We start from the raw sequence: 19,363 nt of genomic DNA on the forward strand, positions 1-19,363 counted from the left end.
CCCTCCTGACTTTGGAAAAGTGAATGTGTTTCTTTCTTTATACTCTGATCTAGGCCAAAGTGGAGATGGCAGGACCCATCTGAATGACAAGTATGGCTATTGACTGCTTCAGAATCCTAAAGGAAGACCTTGTGGACCATGTGACATGGGATATGTAGGGTCCTATATCAAGTTGAATGTCCAGAGAAGGAGTTCAGGTGATCTTTTGTAACATCTGGTGACTGGCCTTTTCTTCCATTCTTATGGCTCCCTAAATTTATCTACTCATCTGATGGTCTTGAATTTGGCATTTATGTTTAAAAGTGTTTGTGTATGTATGTAAAAAGAAACCATATATTTTGAGAATTGATAAAGTGAGATATGACTCTATTAAAAGAGAAGGTGAAGATGTCTCATGTTTGCTTAAGGCCACATTGTCTTTCATTAAGTTTTAGGGATTATGCTTCTCCTGAGGAATAGGGTGCTTCTGGCAGCTAGACTTCAGGCTTCACTGATAGGGCCTCCTCAAATAAGTGTTCAAATTTGAGATCATGCCATAGTGTGACCCTGGGTGTCCCTGTCATTCCTGGAACTAAAAGTAGATACAGAGTGGGGGTTTCCTCCTCCCTCCCACTATAATCCTCCTGCCAGGTTTGAGAACAGACCCTGATTTGTCAGGACACAGTTCAGGACCATAGTACACCTTGTGCACTCAGGCACCAGTCCTGATAAAATCTCAGTCCTTTGAATGTCCTGGACTCTGACCAGTCAGATTAGTCACTCCTTCTCCTGTGGAAAGGTGCAAATAGGGTCAGAGAATGAAAAGCTGGATGTGTTCTGCCCATTGTGGGGCTTCTCACTTCTGTGGAGAGGAGAATAAAAGTTCTTCGTCTCTGGAAACACAAAGAAATGTGAGAAGATGTCTTAATCTCCCCCAGTGTACCCTCTCCCCCTCCCAAACATTAATGAACGCCCCACTTCCACAGGGAATGAAAGCCTAAGAGTGGAAGCAGGGTGGAGAGTTTGTGGATTAGGTAGGAGGCAGACCCAGTGAACAGGCAGGAGAAAGTCTGTGGCCCAGCAAGAGAGTGGAAGAGGGTGATGTTTTCCTTTTTTTTTTTTTAATATGGTGTGTGTGTGTATATATATTTTTTCTTCATTATATGATATACGTGAAGTAGGCAAGGAGCAGTAATGAGAAACTTCAGAACTCCCTGACAGATGTGGGAAGTCTGGTCTACTGAAAGTGATGCCTTTCATTTCGCAAAAAACAATACCAATATTGGTATTAAGAGAAACTACTATTTAGGACTTCATTTAGACCAACAGGGAAGAACTTGATGTAAGAAGTGACAGGAATTCAGGGTCAGAGTGACCATGCCATCTTGGATTGAAACAGTAAGCAAAGGTCCAAGCCGTGTCAGTGGTCCTCAAAGGTGGAACTCTTTATTCAAACAAAATCATATGTGGGATCCTTAGGTTTGAACAGGTAAAAATATATCTACTCTGGTTAAGTGTGGGCATAGAAATGGGATTGATAGATACATTCCCGCATGCATCCTCTCTATCTTCCCTCATGGTGTTCCTAAGGAATCCTAGGTGCTCACAGAGCAGAGTCTATTTAAGAAGGCAGATTTCTAAGCATTCTGGAGACCCCGAAAGCAAATAGGACTCCATATGCCAAAATAAAACATAAATATGTCACTTGGTACAATGAACATCAGTGGTCGGTGGACTTGGTTGAAAAGATGTGTGCAGGAGTCTTAGCTCCCTTTACCAAATAGGAGACTTTGGGGACATGACTTAAATCCCCTGAGGCTCAGTTCTGTCGTGTGTGAAGCAGGGACAGTAATGCTTCCTGCTCTTTGAACGTCAGATTTGTTCTAAGGATCAAATGAGATAATGTAGAGGGATGTGCTATACAGGGCTTTGTAGGCATTAGTGGTTGTCACTCATTACAAACAGGAGACAAATCCTGACCTGTGGGCCTGCTCCCCATCTGTGAGACAGGAGACTGGATGAAATCAATGACTCTCAACTGTGGCTGCATATTAGAATCACCTCTGAAAATTTGTTAAGTTTTTTATTTTAATGCTTGGGTCCCACCTTAAATCAGTTTAATCAGAATCTCTGATGTGATCCCTTTTAAAAAGCACTCCAGGTGATTTTAATGTGCAGCCCAACCTCTACAGCATGGCCAGCAAACCTTTTCGATTAATGGGCAGGTACTTCAGGCTTTGCAAGCCATGCAGTCCCTGTCACAGCCACCCGACTCTGCCATTGGAGGGCAAATGGCATAGGCAGTACACAAATGGATGAGTGTGGCTGTGTTCCAGTAAATATCTATAAAAACAGGTGGCAGGCTTGATTTGGCCTACAGGGTATCATTGGCCAACCCCTGCTCTTCTAGGCTAATTCATCTTCAAGGTCCCATCTGGCTCAAGGTGTTTACAAGAACTTTAAGAAGTAATGTGTGCCCCAGTTCATGGATGTTTGCTAAGTTTCTATTCAAAAGGTGAATTATACCCTCCTAAACTGGGAGGTTGCAGTTTTATGGTTACCAGAAATCAAGGTAATCCAGTCTCCTTTTCAAAGAAAGAAAAGTAAGGTCATTACAAAAAATACTGTTACAGCAAGAACACTATCAGTTAACTAAAAGCAAGGTGTCCCTGGTCAGCTGTGCTGGTCTCCCCCGGAGTTCTGTATCACTTCTGCCTTTCTATTTAAAGAGCAGCGGGAAGCCATTTGGGTGTTAGTGACGGTGAGTGGTCAGATTTGGGTTTTTAAACGGACCCTCAAAGTTACCATGCAGAGGAAGGAGGGAAGAGGACAAGGGGCCGCCGGAGGACAGGTTGGAGGTCTGCTGTAGGCGTCCGGGTGAGAGGTGGCGGCGGCTTGCACTAAGTAGAGATTGAAATGCAAAGGGGTACCTGGGGTCCTGGCAATATCTCGAAAAGTGGAATGGCTGAGACGGAGTGATGGATTGGTGGGAGGAGGGGGTGGAGTCAGAGGAGAATAAATGTTTAGTTTTGGACAAGTTGCACTTGATGTTCCATCGAGACATCTAAGTAAAGCTGTCAGGAAAGCAGCTGGAGACAGCAGTCTGGATCGCAGGAGACAGGGCTGGCGAACAGTTGCTGTCTTCCACCTGGTGAGCCTAGGAGTCAGGGGGTACCAGCGGTTGGGGGTTAAAGACCGGGAGGCAGGCAGGAAGTTTGCAGGCCGACCCTAGGCTTGGATGGCTGATTTTGCCCTTTCTTTGGTATTGGGAGCACTTTTTCTTGGTATGGGGACTCATTTATTGGAGGAAAAAGGTAAAGTAAGTGTCACTGTGAGCAGCATTCTGGAGGAAAAAAGTCAAGGATATATATTTAACATTAAAACAAGTCTCTTTGTCTGCTTCAGGAAATTTCTAAGGAGTTTGCACAGTGCCTGGTACATTTAAATGTTTGTTGAGTGCCTGCCTTAAATATTTTCCCTGGAATTGCCCCAGTCTAGGATAGGAATTATGAAGCCTCGCTGTCTCCTTGTAGGCCAAGCCTTTACCAGTTACCACTTCATTGGAACTGGATGGAGTTAGCTCTTTTGGGAAATATGACATAATTCCCAACAAACTTTGAGGCTGTTAGCCACCGCCTGGGCATCTGTTGCTTTACCATCGAAATGCTGCCACCTTCCGGATAGGGTGTGACAAGTAGCCAGCAGCTGTGGCTGGCTTCCTGAAAGTGGGAACCAGAGGGAAGCCTGCCAGCCCAGCCCCGAGGTAGTCAAAAGCAGGAATCCAGGCCCCTGGGAGGGGAGCTGTGTTCCCATACAGGGTTTGATCCAGCCCTGTTTGGACCCAACCAGGTTTGACAGATTGCTGGGAAGTGACATAAAACTCTCCCTGACCTTTGGGAAGTGGTCACAGCATTAAACTGGCATGGTCTCTTCTGTGACAGGCTGCTCTTTGATCCTGAGATTCCTCACTTGATGTGGGCATTGAGAACAATTTTCAAGATTCTTCTCTGGTCTCAGAGCAGACTTTGCCCTGCTTTGTTTGGTCTTAGAGGTTTGGCACAACCATAGTTCAGGGTGGGACTGAGGCTTCCATTCTGTGGGAGACCAGAAGTTTCCCTTCCCCCAGTAAGATGAGGTGGGTTGGAGGGTTCAGCATGGGAGGGGACAGTGGTTCCCACCAAAGGTAGCACCATTCTCTTTATCCCCCAAGTCAGTCTTAACAATTTCTGCGTGTAAAGGTTTTAAGATTCATCTCTTAGCTTGCCCACTGCCCTGACCCAAGCTCCCCTCACCCCATGATTCTTCACAGAGCTCCCTTCGTCTTGTCCCTGCCTCCTCATGCTCTCCTCCACGCATCTGAGTTATCCCTGAGCAGGGTCCTGTGCTCTGAAATCTCAGAGGTTCTTCAGTATCCAAAGGGTGAGGTCCAAATTCATTTGAGCCTTCAAAATCCTTGATTATAGGGTTCCTGTACTTTCTGATCATCATACACCCCATATGCCCTTGTCCCTTCCTTTCTGCCACCTCACCAGGTATACCTGATACTCTAGTAATAATAGATTATTTCCCCAAACACACTTTTTGCTTTTACTTCTTCCTATAGTTTCTATCAAGCCTTGCTGTACATGGCCTTAAGCCTCGGTTTCCTGGTCTATCAAATAGAGAAAATAATGCCTTATAATGTTATGGAGATTAAATAATAGATACCTACAGAACCCTTAGCTGTGCTTGATGCATAATCAGCTCTCCCCAGATGTAGCTATTACATCATTGTGGTCTTCCTTGTTCATGTCTGCTCATGCCTGTCATTTTTTTAAGTCCAGCTTGAATCTCACTACCTTCAGAAACCCCTGATCTGCATGGTCGTCATGAATCTCTCCTTCCCCACCAGTCTTGTAGCAGTTTTTTTTTAAAGATTTTATTTATTTATTTGAGAGAGAGAGTGAAAGATAGCATGAGAAGGAAGAGGGTCAGAGGGAGAAGCAGACTCCCTGCTAAGCAGGGAGCCCGATGCGGGACTCGATCCCGGGACTTCAGGATCATGACCTGAACCGAAGGCAGCCGCTTAACCAACTGAGCCACCCAGGTGCCCAGTCTTGTAGCATTTTGTTTTTTACTTCTATGATGGCCCTTACTCCTATGGCCTGATGTCTGTTAATTATATGTATGCTTGGGTTATTTACATTTCTAAGCTTTATGAGTTTTTGAGGATAGGAGTTATATATCTTATTTTGTACCCCACCCTTAGCCCAGGACACCTACCAGTTCACAAAATGAGGACTCAGTTTATTGTTTCTTTAAATGAGTGGGGGTTGAAGGTTCTGGCCCTGGCCCTGTCGACTCTTGGGTCTTCTGGGCAGAGAAGGGATACCTCAGAGCTGCCTTCATTTCCAAGATCTTGCTCCAGACAAACTGGACAATCCAGGAACTGACCATTTGATTAGGGTTAACGCAGAGGGCCTGGATTCCTGTCCTACTTGGGGCAAAACCAGGCAGAACTACCCCTTCCCGTCAAAGAGCTCTGGATTCCAGCAGCTGGCTTTAATTTGCGCTTTAAGTACTCTGCTGGCCCTGGAAAATCTTGATCTTGAGGTTTGGCTCTGGTTTCCTCAGGCTGTCACGCACACCCCTTCAAAAGTCAATGCTGCGGTGTCAGAGAATGGCCACAAGAGGGCAGTAGAGGCCCATTACGATGCAGTCAACTTGCATGCTGGGCTGAGAGCAAGAAGAAAATGTTTCAAAGCAGAAGAAAGAGTACAAATCAGAAAAGAAAATAAGGATTCTGAAAGAGTTATAGGTAGCAAGCTGGTTCGGTTCACCAGTGTCTTCCTGGGCCCAAGACCCAAGAGCAGCAAGTTAGTCAGGGATGCTGGTAAGACCCAAATGGTGCTCCTTTAAATCTCTTCCCAACCTGTTGTTGCTGGTGCTTCATTTCACCTTGAGAAAGTCATTCTCTAGTAGTAATGCAAATATCAATGGAGGAGTTTGGGCATTGCCTATTTAGTACTTACACGCTATATTACAGCTTTATGGTTTGTTTGTTTTTTTAAGATTTTATTTATTTGACAGAGAGAGACACAGTGAGAGAGGGAACACAAACAGGGGGAGTGGGAGAGGGAGAAGCAGGCTTCCTGCGGAGCAGGGAGCCCGATGTGGGGCTTGATCCCAGGACCCTGAGATCTTGACCTGAGCTGAAGGCAGACGCTTAACGACTGAGCCACCCAGGTGCCCCAGCTTTATGGTTTTTTTTTTTTTTTAATTTTTTTAGTAACATATAATGTATTATTTGTTTCAGGGGTACAGGTCTGTGATTCATCAGTCTTACACAATTCATAGCGCTCACCATAGTACTTACCCTCCCCAATTTCCATCACCCAGCCACCCCATCCCCCCTCACCCCCCTCCACTCCAACAACCCTCAGTTTGTTTCCCAAGATTAAGAGTCTCTCATGGTTTGTCTCCCTCTCTGGTTTTGTCTTGTTTCATTTTTCCCCTCCCTTCCCCTATGATTCTCTGCCTTGTTTCTCAAATTCCTCGTATCAGTGAGATCATATGATACTTGTTTTTCTCTGATTGACTTATTTCATTTACCATAATACCCTCTAGTTCCATCCACGTCATTGCAAATGGCAAGATTTCAGTTTTTCTGATGGCTGAGTAATATTCCATTGTATATATACACCACATCTTCTTTATGCATTCCTCTGTCAATGGACATCTAGGCTCTTTCCATAGTTTGGCTATTGTGGACATTGCTGCTATAAACATTAGGGTGCAGGTGCCCCTTTGGATCACTACATTTGTATCTTTGGGGTAAATACCCAGTAGTGCAATTGCTGGGTCATAGAGTAGCTCTATTTTTAACTTTTCGAGGAACCTCCACACTGTTTTCCAGAGTGGCTGCACCAGCTTGCATTCCCACCAAAAGTGCAGGGGGGTTCCCCTTTCTCCACATCCCCGCCAACATCTATCATTTCCTGACTTGTTAATTTTAGCCATTCTGACTGGTGTGAGGTGGTATTTCACTGAGGTTTTGATTTGTAGAGCTTTATGGTTTTTTACAGAGAATTTTTCACACCCATTTCCCCCCATCTTTATTGAAGTACAATTCGACAAAAATTGTATATAATTAAGATACACAACTTGATGTTTCGACATATTATGCCTATTTAAAAAATCTGAATCTCCTGTTAGTCTTAGAAGGTAACAAGAAGAGATGTTATCATGCCAGGTTCATGGTGGAACCAAGTCTAGAGTTTCTCTGATTCCAGATCCTTTGCTTATTTGTAGTTTTCAGTTACTTATGTTTGTCAGTTCTGAGTTTTTAAGAGCAAGGACTACATCTGATTCATCTTCATGTCTCTGAATGGTGTCCCTTTTAATTTTCAGGACTGTGACTGGGTGTGTTGTATAAGGCCCTGCGCCGTGGGAGTTGGCTTCCATGATCTTGCCCTTATCCTCCACGATTCAGTAACTTTTGATTCGTTGGTATCCTTGAGCAATCCCACTGGCTGGCTGTTTCAGCAGGGGCAGCCACTTGGCTGCCAGTCTGTGAAGATCCATCTTTAGTAATGCAGACTTGATGTAGGACAGTTGGACAGTTTCTCAGAGAGTGCACTGGCATCCCTCGTGTTATGGGAGTTGACTTTAAAGGATGAGGATGAAAATGTTTAATTTTAGCAGTTACACATATAAATATACACATATATTACTTATATACGGATGCATATGTATTGTTGCTTAAAATGAAGTCAATTTTTTAAGTGAGTTTATTTAAAGAAAAGTGTTAAGTAATTAATAGTATGGTGGTATGCAATAGCCAAGAGGCATGAAGCAGGTGTACCAATGACTCAAGTTCAAGGAATTGTTGTGAGGTGGGAAGATGTAACTAGAGTCACAAAATTCATTTCAAGTCTGGCTCTGTGACCCTCGAGCCATGTAACCCTGAATAAGTTGCTCACCTTAAGTGAGCTTCAGTTTTCTCATTCTTTCTGCAAAGTCGGAAAAGAATTCTAGCCCTCCTTAACTCAAATGAGAACAAATGGGAGCACATGGAAGCCTGGGAAACCCCTGTGCAAATGTCCAGTGGTGCTAATATCCTAATTCCCTGTCTTACTGAGGTTTATCCAGGACCTCCTGTCTCTGTCTCTCTTTCTTTAATATTTATTTATTTATTTGAGAGAGAGAGAGAGCCCGAGTGCATGAGTGGGGAGGAGGAGCAGAAGGAAAGAATCTCACGCAGACTCCCTACTGAGCGTGGAGCCCAACCACTCAGGCTCAATCCCATGACCCCTAGATCATGACCAGAGCCAAAAATCAAGAGTCTGACGCTTAACTGACTGAGCCACCCAGGTGCCCCCAGGACTTTCTCTTTACTGCTGCAGAGGATGCCTCCTAATTAGCATGCATTTCCTAGCATCCCAAGGACTGAGTTCAGTTCACTTAGTTGTCCACACCTAGGTCTGCCATTCTGAAGACTAGGAGGAGGGAGGGGCTGGAGAAGCTTGGAATCTGGGCAAAACAAGTCCCAACACATGTCACTGTTTGCTTTGTCATCCTGATTCAATGACCTCATGCAAGGAAGGGAGGGAGCCGAAGGAGCTGTTCTCTTCCAGATACCTAAGGAGGCTTCTGACATCCACTGTTTTCCTTGGCATGAGAGGAGCAGGCGCGGGGCTGTGATGTTTAAGGTCTGAGCTAATCTTGGAAGTGAAGGAGAACAGCACCTCCCACAGCTGGCCAGACTCTGCTTCTTGGGGAGCTGCCTAGAGTAAAAGGGCAGAAGAGGAATGACCCCAGGGGCCAGGGAGGATCATTATCCTCACACACTCATACCTTTAGTAAATACTTTCTGAGTACCCACTATGTACCAGGCCTTTTGGGGAAATGAGGCAGCCATGTGAGTCAAAAGGGCTGCATAGGACCTTAGAGTCACATTTTTACCACAGAAATCCTTTTGTCATCCTTACCCCAGCCCTTCTCCCACCCTAGACTTAATTAAAGTTTAAATAAATTATGTTGTCACCCAAAAAACTGCATTTATTAATTATTTACTTCTAAGTTCTTCGTAATTAATGATTTATGTAACTGCAAACCAGTAAATGTTTTTGATCAACACAAGGTAATAACTGACATTACTACACCGAGTAAGTACCCAGTCAGACAAAAGCGAAGTAATCAGCATTTTAGCTATCCTGTTTATCCTGGTTGAGCTTTTTAAAATTTGGAGAGTGGCCGGCCGACTACCTGGGGAGTCCGTTTTAGAGATGGTGACCATAACCGCTGGGTTTTGAAGGATAAGCAAGAGTTCATAAGCAGAGAAAGAGGGTGCTGCAGCAGGCAGAGGGGGCAGAACAGTCCCACACTGCTGCTGTCCCTCCTCCACCCTTGGGCTGATCGAATGGATCAGGCTGTGGCATGAACTTAGTGGGTGGAAGCTGAGTTTTGGAAGGGAGCTAATGAGGGTGGAGATGAGAATTGGAAATTTTATGGTCGAATGTTCTAGTCTGTCCACGTCATGGTCCTGGAGAAACTGAGGCAGGAAATCCCACCAGCGTCCCTTTGGTTCCCAAGGGCAGAAGGGAAAAAGACAGCAAAGGACAAGCCAAAACTCTGCCCCAGAGCTGGCCTGAAACCTGTCTCCCACCCTGGCTGCCCCACCCCTTAACTCCAATAGCAGACCATTTTTTCTGTGATTTTTTGGCTCATCTCATAAATGTTCCAGAATCAGAACAGGCTGTGCCATGGCTGAAACAAACTCGCTGAACAAATAAACAAGGCAGGCTGCAGGGCAGGGGAAGGCACCAGACGTGGGTCTCCAACCGGGTCCATGAGTTCTGGTAAGTCTGTCCTGAGCCTGGGCCTCTGCTTCCTCCTTCCAACATTAGAGGTGGGAGCATGAGATTTTGGGGGTCCCTTCCAGCTCTGTGATCTAAGCAAATTGCCCACAGAGGGGTAAATGTCCGAGCTGCAAGTTCAAAAGAAAGCTTCCTTTCTGCTACGTGGTACAGCTAAAGGCTGGGAGAGGGGAGATCTCCCCATGGCAGATACTGAAACCAAGGGATACCCATTCCCTTGTTCACTCAGCAAACACTTACAGAGTGTCCAGTCTTTGCTAGGTGCTCTGCTGCCCTTTCCCTCAAGGAGCATTCAAGGAGTTCTAAATGCTGTAGCAGAGGCGAGAATGTCACAGTTCCTTGCATGCACTGAGTTCTTGCCCACCTTAGGGCCTTTTCTCCTGCCGCTTGCACCACCTAGACTGCCAACCCCTCCCTCCTTGTTCTTCAGTCTTGGCTTAAATGTCATTTCCTCAATAAGGCTTTCCCTGACCACTGTATATGTGGTAGGGTTCCCCAGCTCTCCTGCCACACTCCATTACTCTCAAAATTTATGGCAGTTTGTAGTTCTACATCTGCCTGTTCATTTAGTTATTTATTTACCACCTTTTTGACTACGGTATAAGCTGCGTGAGGACAAGAATTCTGTTTGTATTGATCACTTCTGGACCCTTAGCAGCATATACTTGTAGAATATGAGAATAATATGTTGGCATGTGCCAGATTTTTTTCATAAACTACCTCATTTAGTCCTCTTGACAACCCTAAGAGAAAGGTGGTATTATTATGTACATTTTGGAGTGAAGGGACAGAGTCTAGGGATGTTAAGTATCTTGCAGTTCACAGGACTGTCTCCAGTTCAGGGCTTTTTATGCTTCACCACATGAGGCTCTTTGCCTGGCACCCCGACTCTGACTTTTTTTTCTTTTTTACTTTTTATTTTGAAATAATTTCAACTGACCAAAAAGCTACAAGACTAGTACAAAGAACTCCTGTGTACTCTCTACTCAAGTTCACCAGATGTAAGCATTTTGCTGTATTTGTTTTAATATTCTCTCTCCTGGCTTGTATTTTTCCACGTTTATGCTGATTTTCTTTTTTTGAATGATTTTAGAGTGAGTTGCAGACATTATATATACATCTTTACCCTTAAATAGTTATGTGTGAATTTCTTAAGAACAAGGATATTGTTTTATACAAAATCAAAATCAGGGAATTTACATCAGTATGATACCACTACCTAATATATAATCCATATTAAATTTATCCAGTTGTTCCAATAATGTTCTTTATAACAAACTTTTTTGGTCCAGGATCCAACCCGGGATCACACATTCCTTTTAACTATCATATCCCTTTTGTTTTTAATTCAGAATAGTTGTTCAGCCTTTCTCTTTCATGACATTGATATTTTTCCAGAGTATAAACCAGTCATTTTGTAGAATATCTCTCAGCTTGGTCTAGTCTGATGTCTGCTCATGATTAGATTCAGGTTAGGCGTTTGTGGACAGGAGTCTCAGAGAAGTGATGCCGTGTCCCCTGCATCCTATCAGGAACCACATGATATCTGCTTGTTCCAGGATTGGTGACATTAACTTCAAACACTTGGCTAAGGAAGTGTCTGCCAGGTTTCTCCACTGTAAAGTTACTGTTTTTCTCCCCTAATAATTTTTTTCTATTTTTTAATTTAAATTCAATTAATTAAAATATAGAGTATTGTTAGTTTCATCGGTAGAGGTCAGTGATGCATCAGTCTTATATAGCACCCAGTGCTCATTACATCACGTGCCCTCCTTAATGTCCACCACCGAGTCATCCTATCCCCCCACCCTCTCCCCTCCAGCTACTCTGTTTCCTATGATTAGGAGTCTCTTATCGTTTGTCTCCCTCTCTGATTTCATCTTGCTTTATTTTTCCCTCTCTTCCCCTATGATCCTCTGCCTTGTTTCTTAAATTCCACATATGAGTGAGACAATGATAATTGTCGTTCTCTGACTGACTCATTTCACTTAGCACAGTACCCTCTAGTTCCATCCATGTAGTTGCAAATGGCAAGATTGCACTTTTTTGATGGCTGAGTAATATTCCATCATACATATATACCACATCTTTATCCATTCATCTGCCAGTGGACATCTGGGTTGCCATCTGGGCTCTTTCCATAGTTTCGCTATTGTGGACATTGCTGCTTATACACATTGGGGTGCAGGTGCCCCTTTGGATCACTACATTTGTATCTTTGGGGCAAATCCCTAGTAGTGCAATTGCCAGGTCAAAGGGTAGCTCTATTTTTAACTTTTTGAGGAACTTCCACACTGTTTTCCAGAGTCGCTGCACCAGCTTGCATTTCCACTAACAGAGTAAGAGGGTTCCCCTTTTCTCTGCATCCTCACCAACATTTGGCATTTCCTGACTTGTTATTTTGGCCATTCTGACTGGTGTGAGGTGGTATCTCATGGAGGTTTTGATTTGGATTTCCCTGATGCCGAGTGATGTTGAGCACTTTTTCATATGTCTGTTGGCCATTTGGATGTCTTCTTTGTAGAAATGTCTGTTCATGTCTTCTGCCCATTTCTTGATTGGATTATTTGTTCTTTGGGTGTTGAGTTTGATAAGTTCTTTATAGATTTTGGATACTAGCCCTTTATCTGATATGTCATTTGCAAATATCTTCTCCCATTCTGTCGGTTGTCTTTTGGTTTTGTTGACTGTTTCCTTTGCTCTGCAAAAGCTTTTTATCTTGATGAAGTCCCAGTAGTTCAATTTTGTCCTTGCTTCCCTTGCCTTTGGTGATGTTTCTAGGAAGAAGTTGCTGCAGCTGAGGTGGAAGAGGTTGCTGCCTGTGTTCTCCTCTAGGATTTTGATGGATTCCTGTCTCACATTTAGGGCTTTCAACCATTTGGAGTCTATTTTTGTGTGTGGTGTAAGGAAATGGTCCAGTTTCATTCTTCTGCATGTGGCTGTCCAATTTTCCCAACACCATTTGTTGAAGAGACTGTCTTTTTTTCCATTGGACATTCTTTCCTGCTTTGTTGAAGATTAGTTGACGATAGAGTTGAAGGTCCATTTCTGGGCTCTCTATTCTGTTCCATTGATCTATGTGTCTGTTTTTGTGCCAGTACCATACTGTCTTGATGATTACAGCTTTGTAATAGAGTTTGAAGTCCAGAATTGTAATATTTCCAGCTTTGTTTTTCTTTTTCAACATTCCTTTGGCTATTTGGGGTCTTTTCTGGTTCCATACAAATTTTAGGATTATTTGTCCCAGCTCTTTGAATCTCCCTTTATAATTAATAAGTAATTTAAGGGGAGATATTTTAAGCCTGTGAATACTCTGCCCTCACCAAACTTTTCCATCCATTGATGATTCTTGACTGAGTCGATTAGTATGGCAGTTGCAAAATGGAGATGTTGGTTCTGATTGTAAGGCTGGTGTCTCTATTTCAAGATGATAGGGTAGGATGGAACGGACAGGGGAGCTGGAGACAACATCTAATTTTGTAAACATTTGGTTTCTTAAGTGTCTATTGTAGAAAGTAGATGACTGGTATTTACTTTCTAACACTCCTAGGAAAAAAACTAAAGAATCAGACTGGATTTTAAATGATAAAAGACGTTACTTCCTAATAGAATAATGATTTCCATTTATGTAGCACTTACTAAACTCCAGACACCATGGGAGCCACTTGGCAGACACTGTTTCACCAGTGTTCGTAACAAGTTTATGAGAGAGAGCATTGTTACCTCCAATTTACAGATGAGGAAACTGAGGCTCAGAAAGGTTAGGGTATTGGCCTAAAGTCACACAGCTAAAAAGTGGAAGAGTCTAGATTCCAACTAAGATGTGTTGGGCTGCAAAGCTCACTCTTTTTGGTGGGAAGGAGCTCTGGGCGGTGTCATGACACTCAGCCTCAACACTTATTCTGGACAGGGTGGGTTTTCAACTAATTCCCAGCTTCTGGGTGAGGTTAGTTAGGCTCCCAACATGGATGTTAAACCCAAGGGTCCAAGTCTTGCAAAGAGGCTGGTGAGGCCCCAGTGTAGTTATCTTCTGGCCTCAGCCAGGGGTCCCAGACCACGAGCAGCTCCTGGCCTGCCCTGTGGCCACCCCTGTTAGCCCAGGTGGCAGAGCCATCCCCAGACATTGACTCATCAGTTCCCAGCACTGCTGCATCTCCTGTGCTTAGAAAGGCAGGAAACTGAACTCTGGTACTTCAGAAAGTCTTTAAACAATAAGCTTGATGAAAAGGGGATTTTCCAGTTAACCTTGGAGAATTTCAGTTAACCAGTGCCTTATTGTATTCTAGTTCTTTGAAATGTGGTAATCTATGTTCAGTGTGTTTTTATGGTAAATCTCAGTAACCAGACGATTCAATTAAACAGCATTTTCCCCACCATTTAGGATAAGCTGAGGAGCCACAGAATTACCAAGTTGAAAAGGCTTTGGGGATCATTTAATAGGATCCTTCGTGTACAGATGAGGAAACTGAGGCCCAAAGGTACACAGCTTGTTACTGACACAACTGTAACTAGAAACCTCCAGTCCAAAGTATTGCTGCCATGTCGAGAATAATTACAAAGCAGGAAACCTTTATGTCCGGGGTTACCTACAGGCTGAATTACCCTGCAGTCATGTTTTGTTTGGCTTACGCAGTGTTTTAAAAGTTGGGAAATTTCCCGTAAAAATCCAAATTTGTTTCTTTTGAAAAGCTGGAAAATCTAATTATACCTGGCCCAGTGGCAATGAAGGAGGACCGAGTAGCAGCAACCCCTCTAACTGGGGACATGGGATCTAGATGCCATCTCCCATCACCCTATCATTGTATACTTGGCCTACCTCACCCATTTCATGACCTGCTGGCCCTTCTAGGCATTGGAATTTGGGTTCTGTGCTTTATGGTGAAGGGCCTTCCTTGTTTAATAAAGAAGAGGTCTGAAGTGAGCCAGACCAAATAGGTGAGACAACGAGGAATCAGAAGCACTTATATTGAATGCCAGGGTGCAACACCAGGGGTCCCGGCTGGTCCTGGGCAAGCTCAGGTCAGGGGCTAAGAAAGAGCTCTAGGGTCTTCCCATTTAGGTAAAAAATGTGAAACACTAAATAACAATAGGAGCGATATTACCTGACAAGATAAGATGTACTGGCTGAAGTGACTAGAACAGGCAAGATGAGCTAAAGCAGTTCAGATGGCTGAGAAAGCTCTAATGGAGATGGGTCTGACTCCCAAGGTAACCTGTTTTAAAGAACAGAGAGACTATGGGTAGAAAAACTAGCCAGGAAGCTACTACAGCCATCAGAGCTGAGAGCTAGGTTTAGGTGAATGGAGATGGGAAAGGGAAGGAAGGGTGGGTGCCAGGGAGAGCCCAAGGGGGGATGGACAGGATTTGGTGCTGGCATGGAGGTGGGCGGAGAGGGCAGAAGAGTCAAAGTTGATGGCACCTTTGTGCCTGGGTGACCAGGGAAATGTCATGCCCCAAACAGAAAAGGGAAGCCAGGAGGGAAGGCTGACTTGGGGAAGATGAAGAACTCATTTCTAGATGACAACAGGGCTTACATTTACTGTCCCAACGGGCAGTTGAAACTGGGACTGGAACTCAGAGAGGTCAGAGCTGGTAGCCTAGAGGAGATAGCTGAAACCACCAGGATCGGTGTCACCAAAGGGCAGAGGACACAGGATGGGGAACTGATGGCAACGTGATGAACCCTGGGCATAGCCACCCTTTAAAAGGCGCAGAGGAGGAAGAGAGCCAGCAAAGAGAAGGAGCAATCAGAGAGGCGGGAAGAGAGCCAAGTTGGGGTATAGCTCTAGGAGCTCATGAGAAGAGAGCTTGAGAAGAGCCCTCTATAGTGTCAGAAAACATGTCCAGAAGTCGAGAGAGCAGGGACTGAGAAAAGGTCCCCGAACTGGACAATGAGGAGGACGTCACGCTGAGAATGCATATTTAGGAAGTAGAGGTGACTCTGGCACTCTAGAGACATCTCACAGGGCAGGGAGGAAGAACTAAGACCACAAGCAGAGGGCGGCTTAGGGAACAGGGATGGGGGGAGGGAGGCGTGTCTGCAGGTGGTAGGGAAGGCTTCAACGGAGAGGAAGAGATTGAGGATCCCTTTTAAGCCCCATGGGAAGAGGGGAGATCCTGAATCAAAAGCAGCCAGATTTCAAAGGCTGATTTCCATGGTAGCTGCTCTGTTTGCTTGGGGATGGGCTCTTGACTTCTCACTCATCATTCTGAAGATATCTCAGCTCACGTCACTTCCTTATTTTGGACTCATTTTTCCTATCAGCATTAAAAAAACAAAAACAAAAACTTTATTGGGTGCTGCCTACTCTGCGGGGCAGCAGACAAGGTCTGAGTGATTGAGTGAGAAGTAAATTGACCCCTCCCTTGACAGAGAAATCCCTTTGAGAACTGCGTCCCTTTGCACTGCCTCATGTAGTCCTGTGAGGGAAGCTTTATTAATAGAGTTCCCGTTGTGCAAATGAAGTGGAGGCTCAGGGAGGTCAAGGCACCAAAACTACTAAGTGTTGGATTCCAATGCAAGTCTCCTCAAGTCCAAGTGCGATGTCCTTTCCACCACCAGTTAGGCAGGACCCAGGGAATGAACTAGACTGGAGACCAGAGGGATGCCCCCTATCCCAAGTAAGCGCTTTACAAACTGACCTCCCGTGGCCATTTGGGGGTGAAATCCTTGCAGATACAAAGCCACTTTTAAAAACATACATTGAGGGCGCCTGGGTGGCTCAGTTGGTTAAGCAACTGCCTTCGGCTCAGGTCATGATCCTGGAGTCCCGGGATCGAGTCCCGCATCGGGCTCCCCGCTCAGCGGGGAGTCTGCTTCTCCCTCTGACCCTCTTCCCTCTCGTGCTATCTCTCATTCTCTCTCTCTCTCAAATAAATAATAAAATCTTTAAAAAAATACAATTGATTGACTATAAAGAGGCAGGTCACAAGGGAGGGGAGAGGAAAGGAAGAAGGGAACAGTGAGTCTGGGAGGAAACTGGCAAGAGGAGCTGATTTTTGGGATACTCGGGGCCCCTGAGCTGGGGCTTTTGACCTGGGGTCCTCAGACTCCTAGGGTTGCACGCACAAGCCTGACATTATAAGCACAATTGCAGGGTCTGTTTGTGTGTGGGGGGTTGCATATGGACACTTTCTGGGGGAAGGGTACATAGCTTCCATCAGATTCTCAAAGGGGCCTTTGTCCAAAAAAGAGTGGAAAACCACTAATTCTGAAGCATCTACAGGGACACTGGTATAATTTATACCTGGTCCCTGCCATTTTTTCTAAATCCTTGCCCAGAAATATATTCTAGGTAGCTTTTCATCGGGCACGGTGTGGGGAGGACGGGGTGGAAAGCCCTCCTCCGAAAGCCTCCTTTGGGGCCCTGGTGGTGGAGTGACTCCCTGAAGTCTCCGGGGTGCTGTGCAGCGCGGGGTGCAGGGGTGGCCACCCCAGGAAGGGTCGCGTCGCTGCTTCCAGGGGGCGGGAGGGGCAGGCTGCGGGAGCCGGAGCGGATGTCACGGCTTACCTCAGAGCCCGAATTAGAAGGCTGAAAAAATCACAGCAGGAAATAATGTGGTGCTTAAAATAGAAGCATCAACTGGGAGAGAGGCTGGGGAGTAGGTGGCATTTGAGGCTCCTGCCGAGTCCTCCCCAGCGGCTGCCTGACTAGTGCGTGGGAGGCGTGTGTGGATGCAGTCAGGCCAGAAAAGGCCAGAAAAGGCCAGAAAGGCCGAGGCTGCATTTCTGCTGAGGAAGGAGGACTGCTCAGTAAATAGTCACACTCGGGATGGGAGGGCGGGGCTGCCCTCTCTGGCCTGGGGCCCCGCTTGTCTCTCTGCTGGTTCCTTCTCATCTGCCTCCTCCTTCCTTCTCCCCCACAATCTCCCATCCCTGACTTTGATCTTCCACTTTCTCCCACTGCCTCCAGCCTCCTCCTCCACCCACTACCTTTCCCTTAACCCCCGCTCTTTTTTCCCCCTCCCCTCCCCCTCTGTTTTTTCCCACACCAGCCCCTCCATTTCTGCCCTCTCCCCCAAGAGCCTGCCCGCGTTGCTCCTGGCCTCTGGGTTGCAAGCACCTTGCCCTCTTACCCAGGAAGCTGCCTGGAGGCCTTGTGTCTTCCTAGGCAATCCAATCAGAGGTCATTCTAGGAGCAACAACCTTCAAGGTCAGCCTCCCTCTGCCAGACTGCATGACCCCTCCACCACCCCTGCCCCAGGCACCATCCCCACCTTTGTGAGACTTTCAAAGCCCGGTGCCTGCAGAAAGGCCAGCAGGGCAGGCTTCTCTCCACCTGGACCACTGTCTCCAGAGGGGTTGAACAGTAGCAAAAACTCTGCCTGCAGACCGGGGCTGGTCCTCCTTCCATGGACACGTCCACAGAGGGTACCCTCACAAAGACTGGCTATGAGGTTTGCCAATGAGGAGTGGGGCCCACTCCTACAGTGCTGCCTGAGACCAACAACCACATACAAGAATAGTACCTGGCCAGGGGTGTCTGGGTGGCTCAGTTGGTTAAGCGACTGCCTTCGGCTCAGGTCATGATCCTGGAGTCCCTGGATCGAGTCCCGCATCGGGCTCCCTGCTCAGCGAGGAGCCTGCTCCTCCCTCTAACCCTCCCCCCTCTCATGTACATTCTCGCTCTCTCAAATAAACAAATAAATCTTTAAAAAAAAAAAAAAAAGAATAGTACCTGGCCAGCACTTAACTAACTCACTTAACTGCGTAACAACCTCCCACTAGAAGGTACGAGTAGGTACTTTTATTATCCCCATTTTCCAGATGAGGAAACTGAAACACAAAAAGATGAATACTTCGGCTATGTTCACAGAGATAGTCAGGTGGAAGAGCCAGGATTTGGGCCCCAGGGGTCTACTGCAGGTCCCTTCTGCCAGATTTCACATGCTATTGACTCTTAGCTTAGTGCCCTTCTACGCAGCTTTTCTTTCTAAAAATGATCTTTGTTTTGTTAATTTTTTCCCCCTGAAAATAAGTATAAGGTATTTGAGATGCTAAGCGTTATGGGTGCTTGGAGATTTCAGTTCTTAAAAAAATCAGATATTCTTATTTTTACTTCTCTGGGTGTTTTTCCCCCCAGCTGTTCCTCTCCTGAAAATAAGTGCTCTCATTTTTGCCATTTTCAAATGCTGTGCATCCTCATCACCATCTGGAATGGAACGGGCACTCATTTGTGCTCAAGTGCGCTGCCCACACACATACACGCGGCCCTGGTTCCCTCCCGTGTTATGTCTTTGTGTCGCTCTGGGGTTAATGGCTTATGATTTGCCGAACAGAATTCTCAGGAAACGTTATGCGGCTAGTGTGGCTTCACATGGGCTTTGTTCCCTGGAGACTGGGAATTATTGGAATAAGTGGTAAGAAATAGTGGCTAAGGTTGTGGGGAGGGGACTAAAAGAAATGTCAGAATAAAATAATGATGCAGTTAACATTTATTAATACTAACTGCAAGTCATTTAGCATTAATAAAATGCTAAGCATTTTACAGGAATGATCTCACTGTGTAACCTGTGTTATTAGTAGT

At 45.4% G+C, this 19,363-nt stretch overlaps 1 protein-coding gene across 7 annotated transcripts in view; it reads left to right on the top strand.

The window, feature by feature from the left end:
* The window catches only part of SLC4A1AP (solute carrier family 4 member 1 adaptor protein), a 109,889-nt gene that overhangs the window by 33,666 nt on the left and 56,860 nt on the right, over positions 1–19,363 (top strand). For 4 of the 7 annotated variants that reach the window (XR_012379662.1, XR_012379658.1, XR_012379660.1 and 1 more), the window contains exon 14: positions 54–197. Coding sequence is in view for 1 of the 7 variants with exons in the window: in XM_073897174.1 (XP_073753275.1) it covers positions 54–103 (50 nt within the window). In the remaining 6 variants the exon portion in view is untranslated. Of the gene's footprint in view, positions 1–53; positions 4,175–7,368; positions 9,819–19,363 lie in introns of those variants that run through there. The other 3 variants (XR_012379663.1, XR_012379659.1, XM_073897174.1) reach the window with 2 other exon arrangements.

This window comes from Callorhinus ursinus, unplaced genomic scaffold, assembly GCF_003265705.2.
Source record: "Callorhinus ursinus isolate GAN/ISIS: 27379988/994484 unplaced genomic scaffold, GSC_fseal_2.0 scaffold10, whole genome shotgun sequence".
NCBI classification, from domain to species: domain Eukaryota; kingdom Metazoa; phylum Chordata; class Mammalia; order Carnivora; family Otariidae; genus Callorhinus; species Callorhinus ursinus.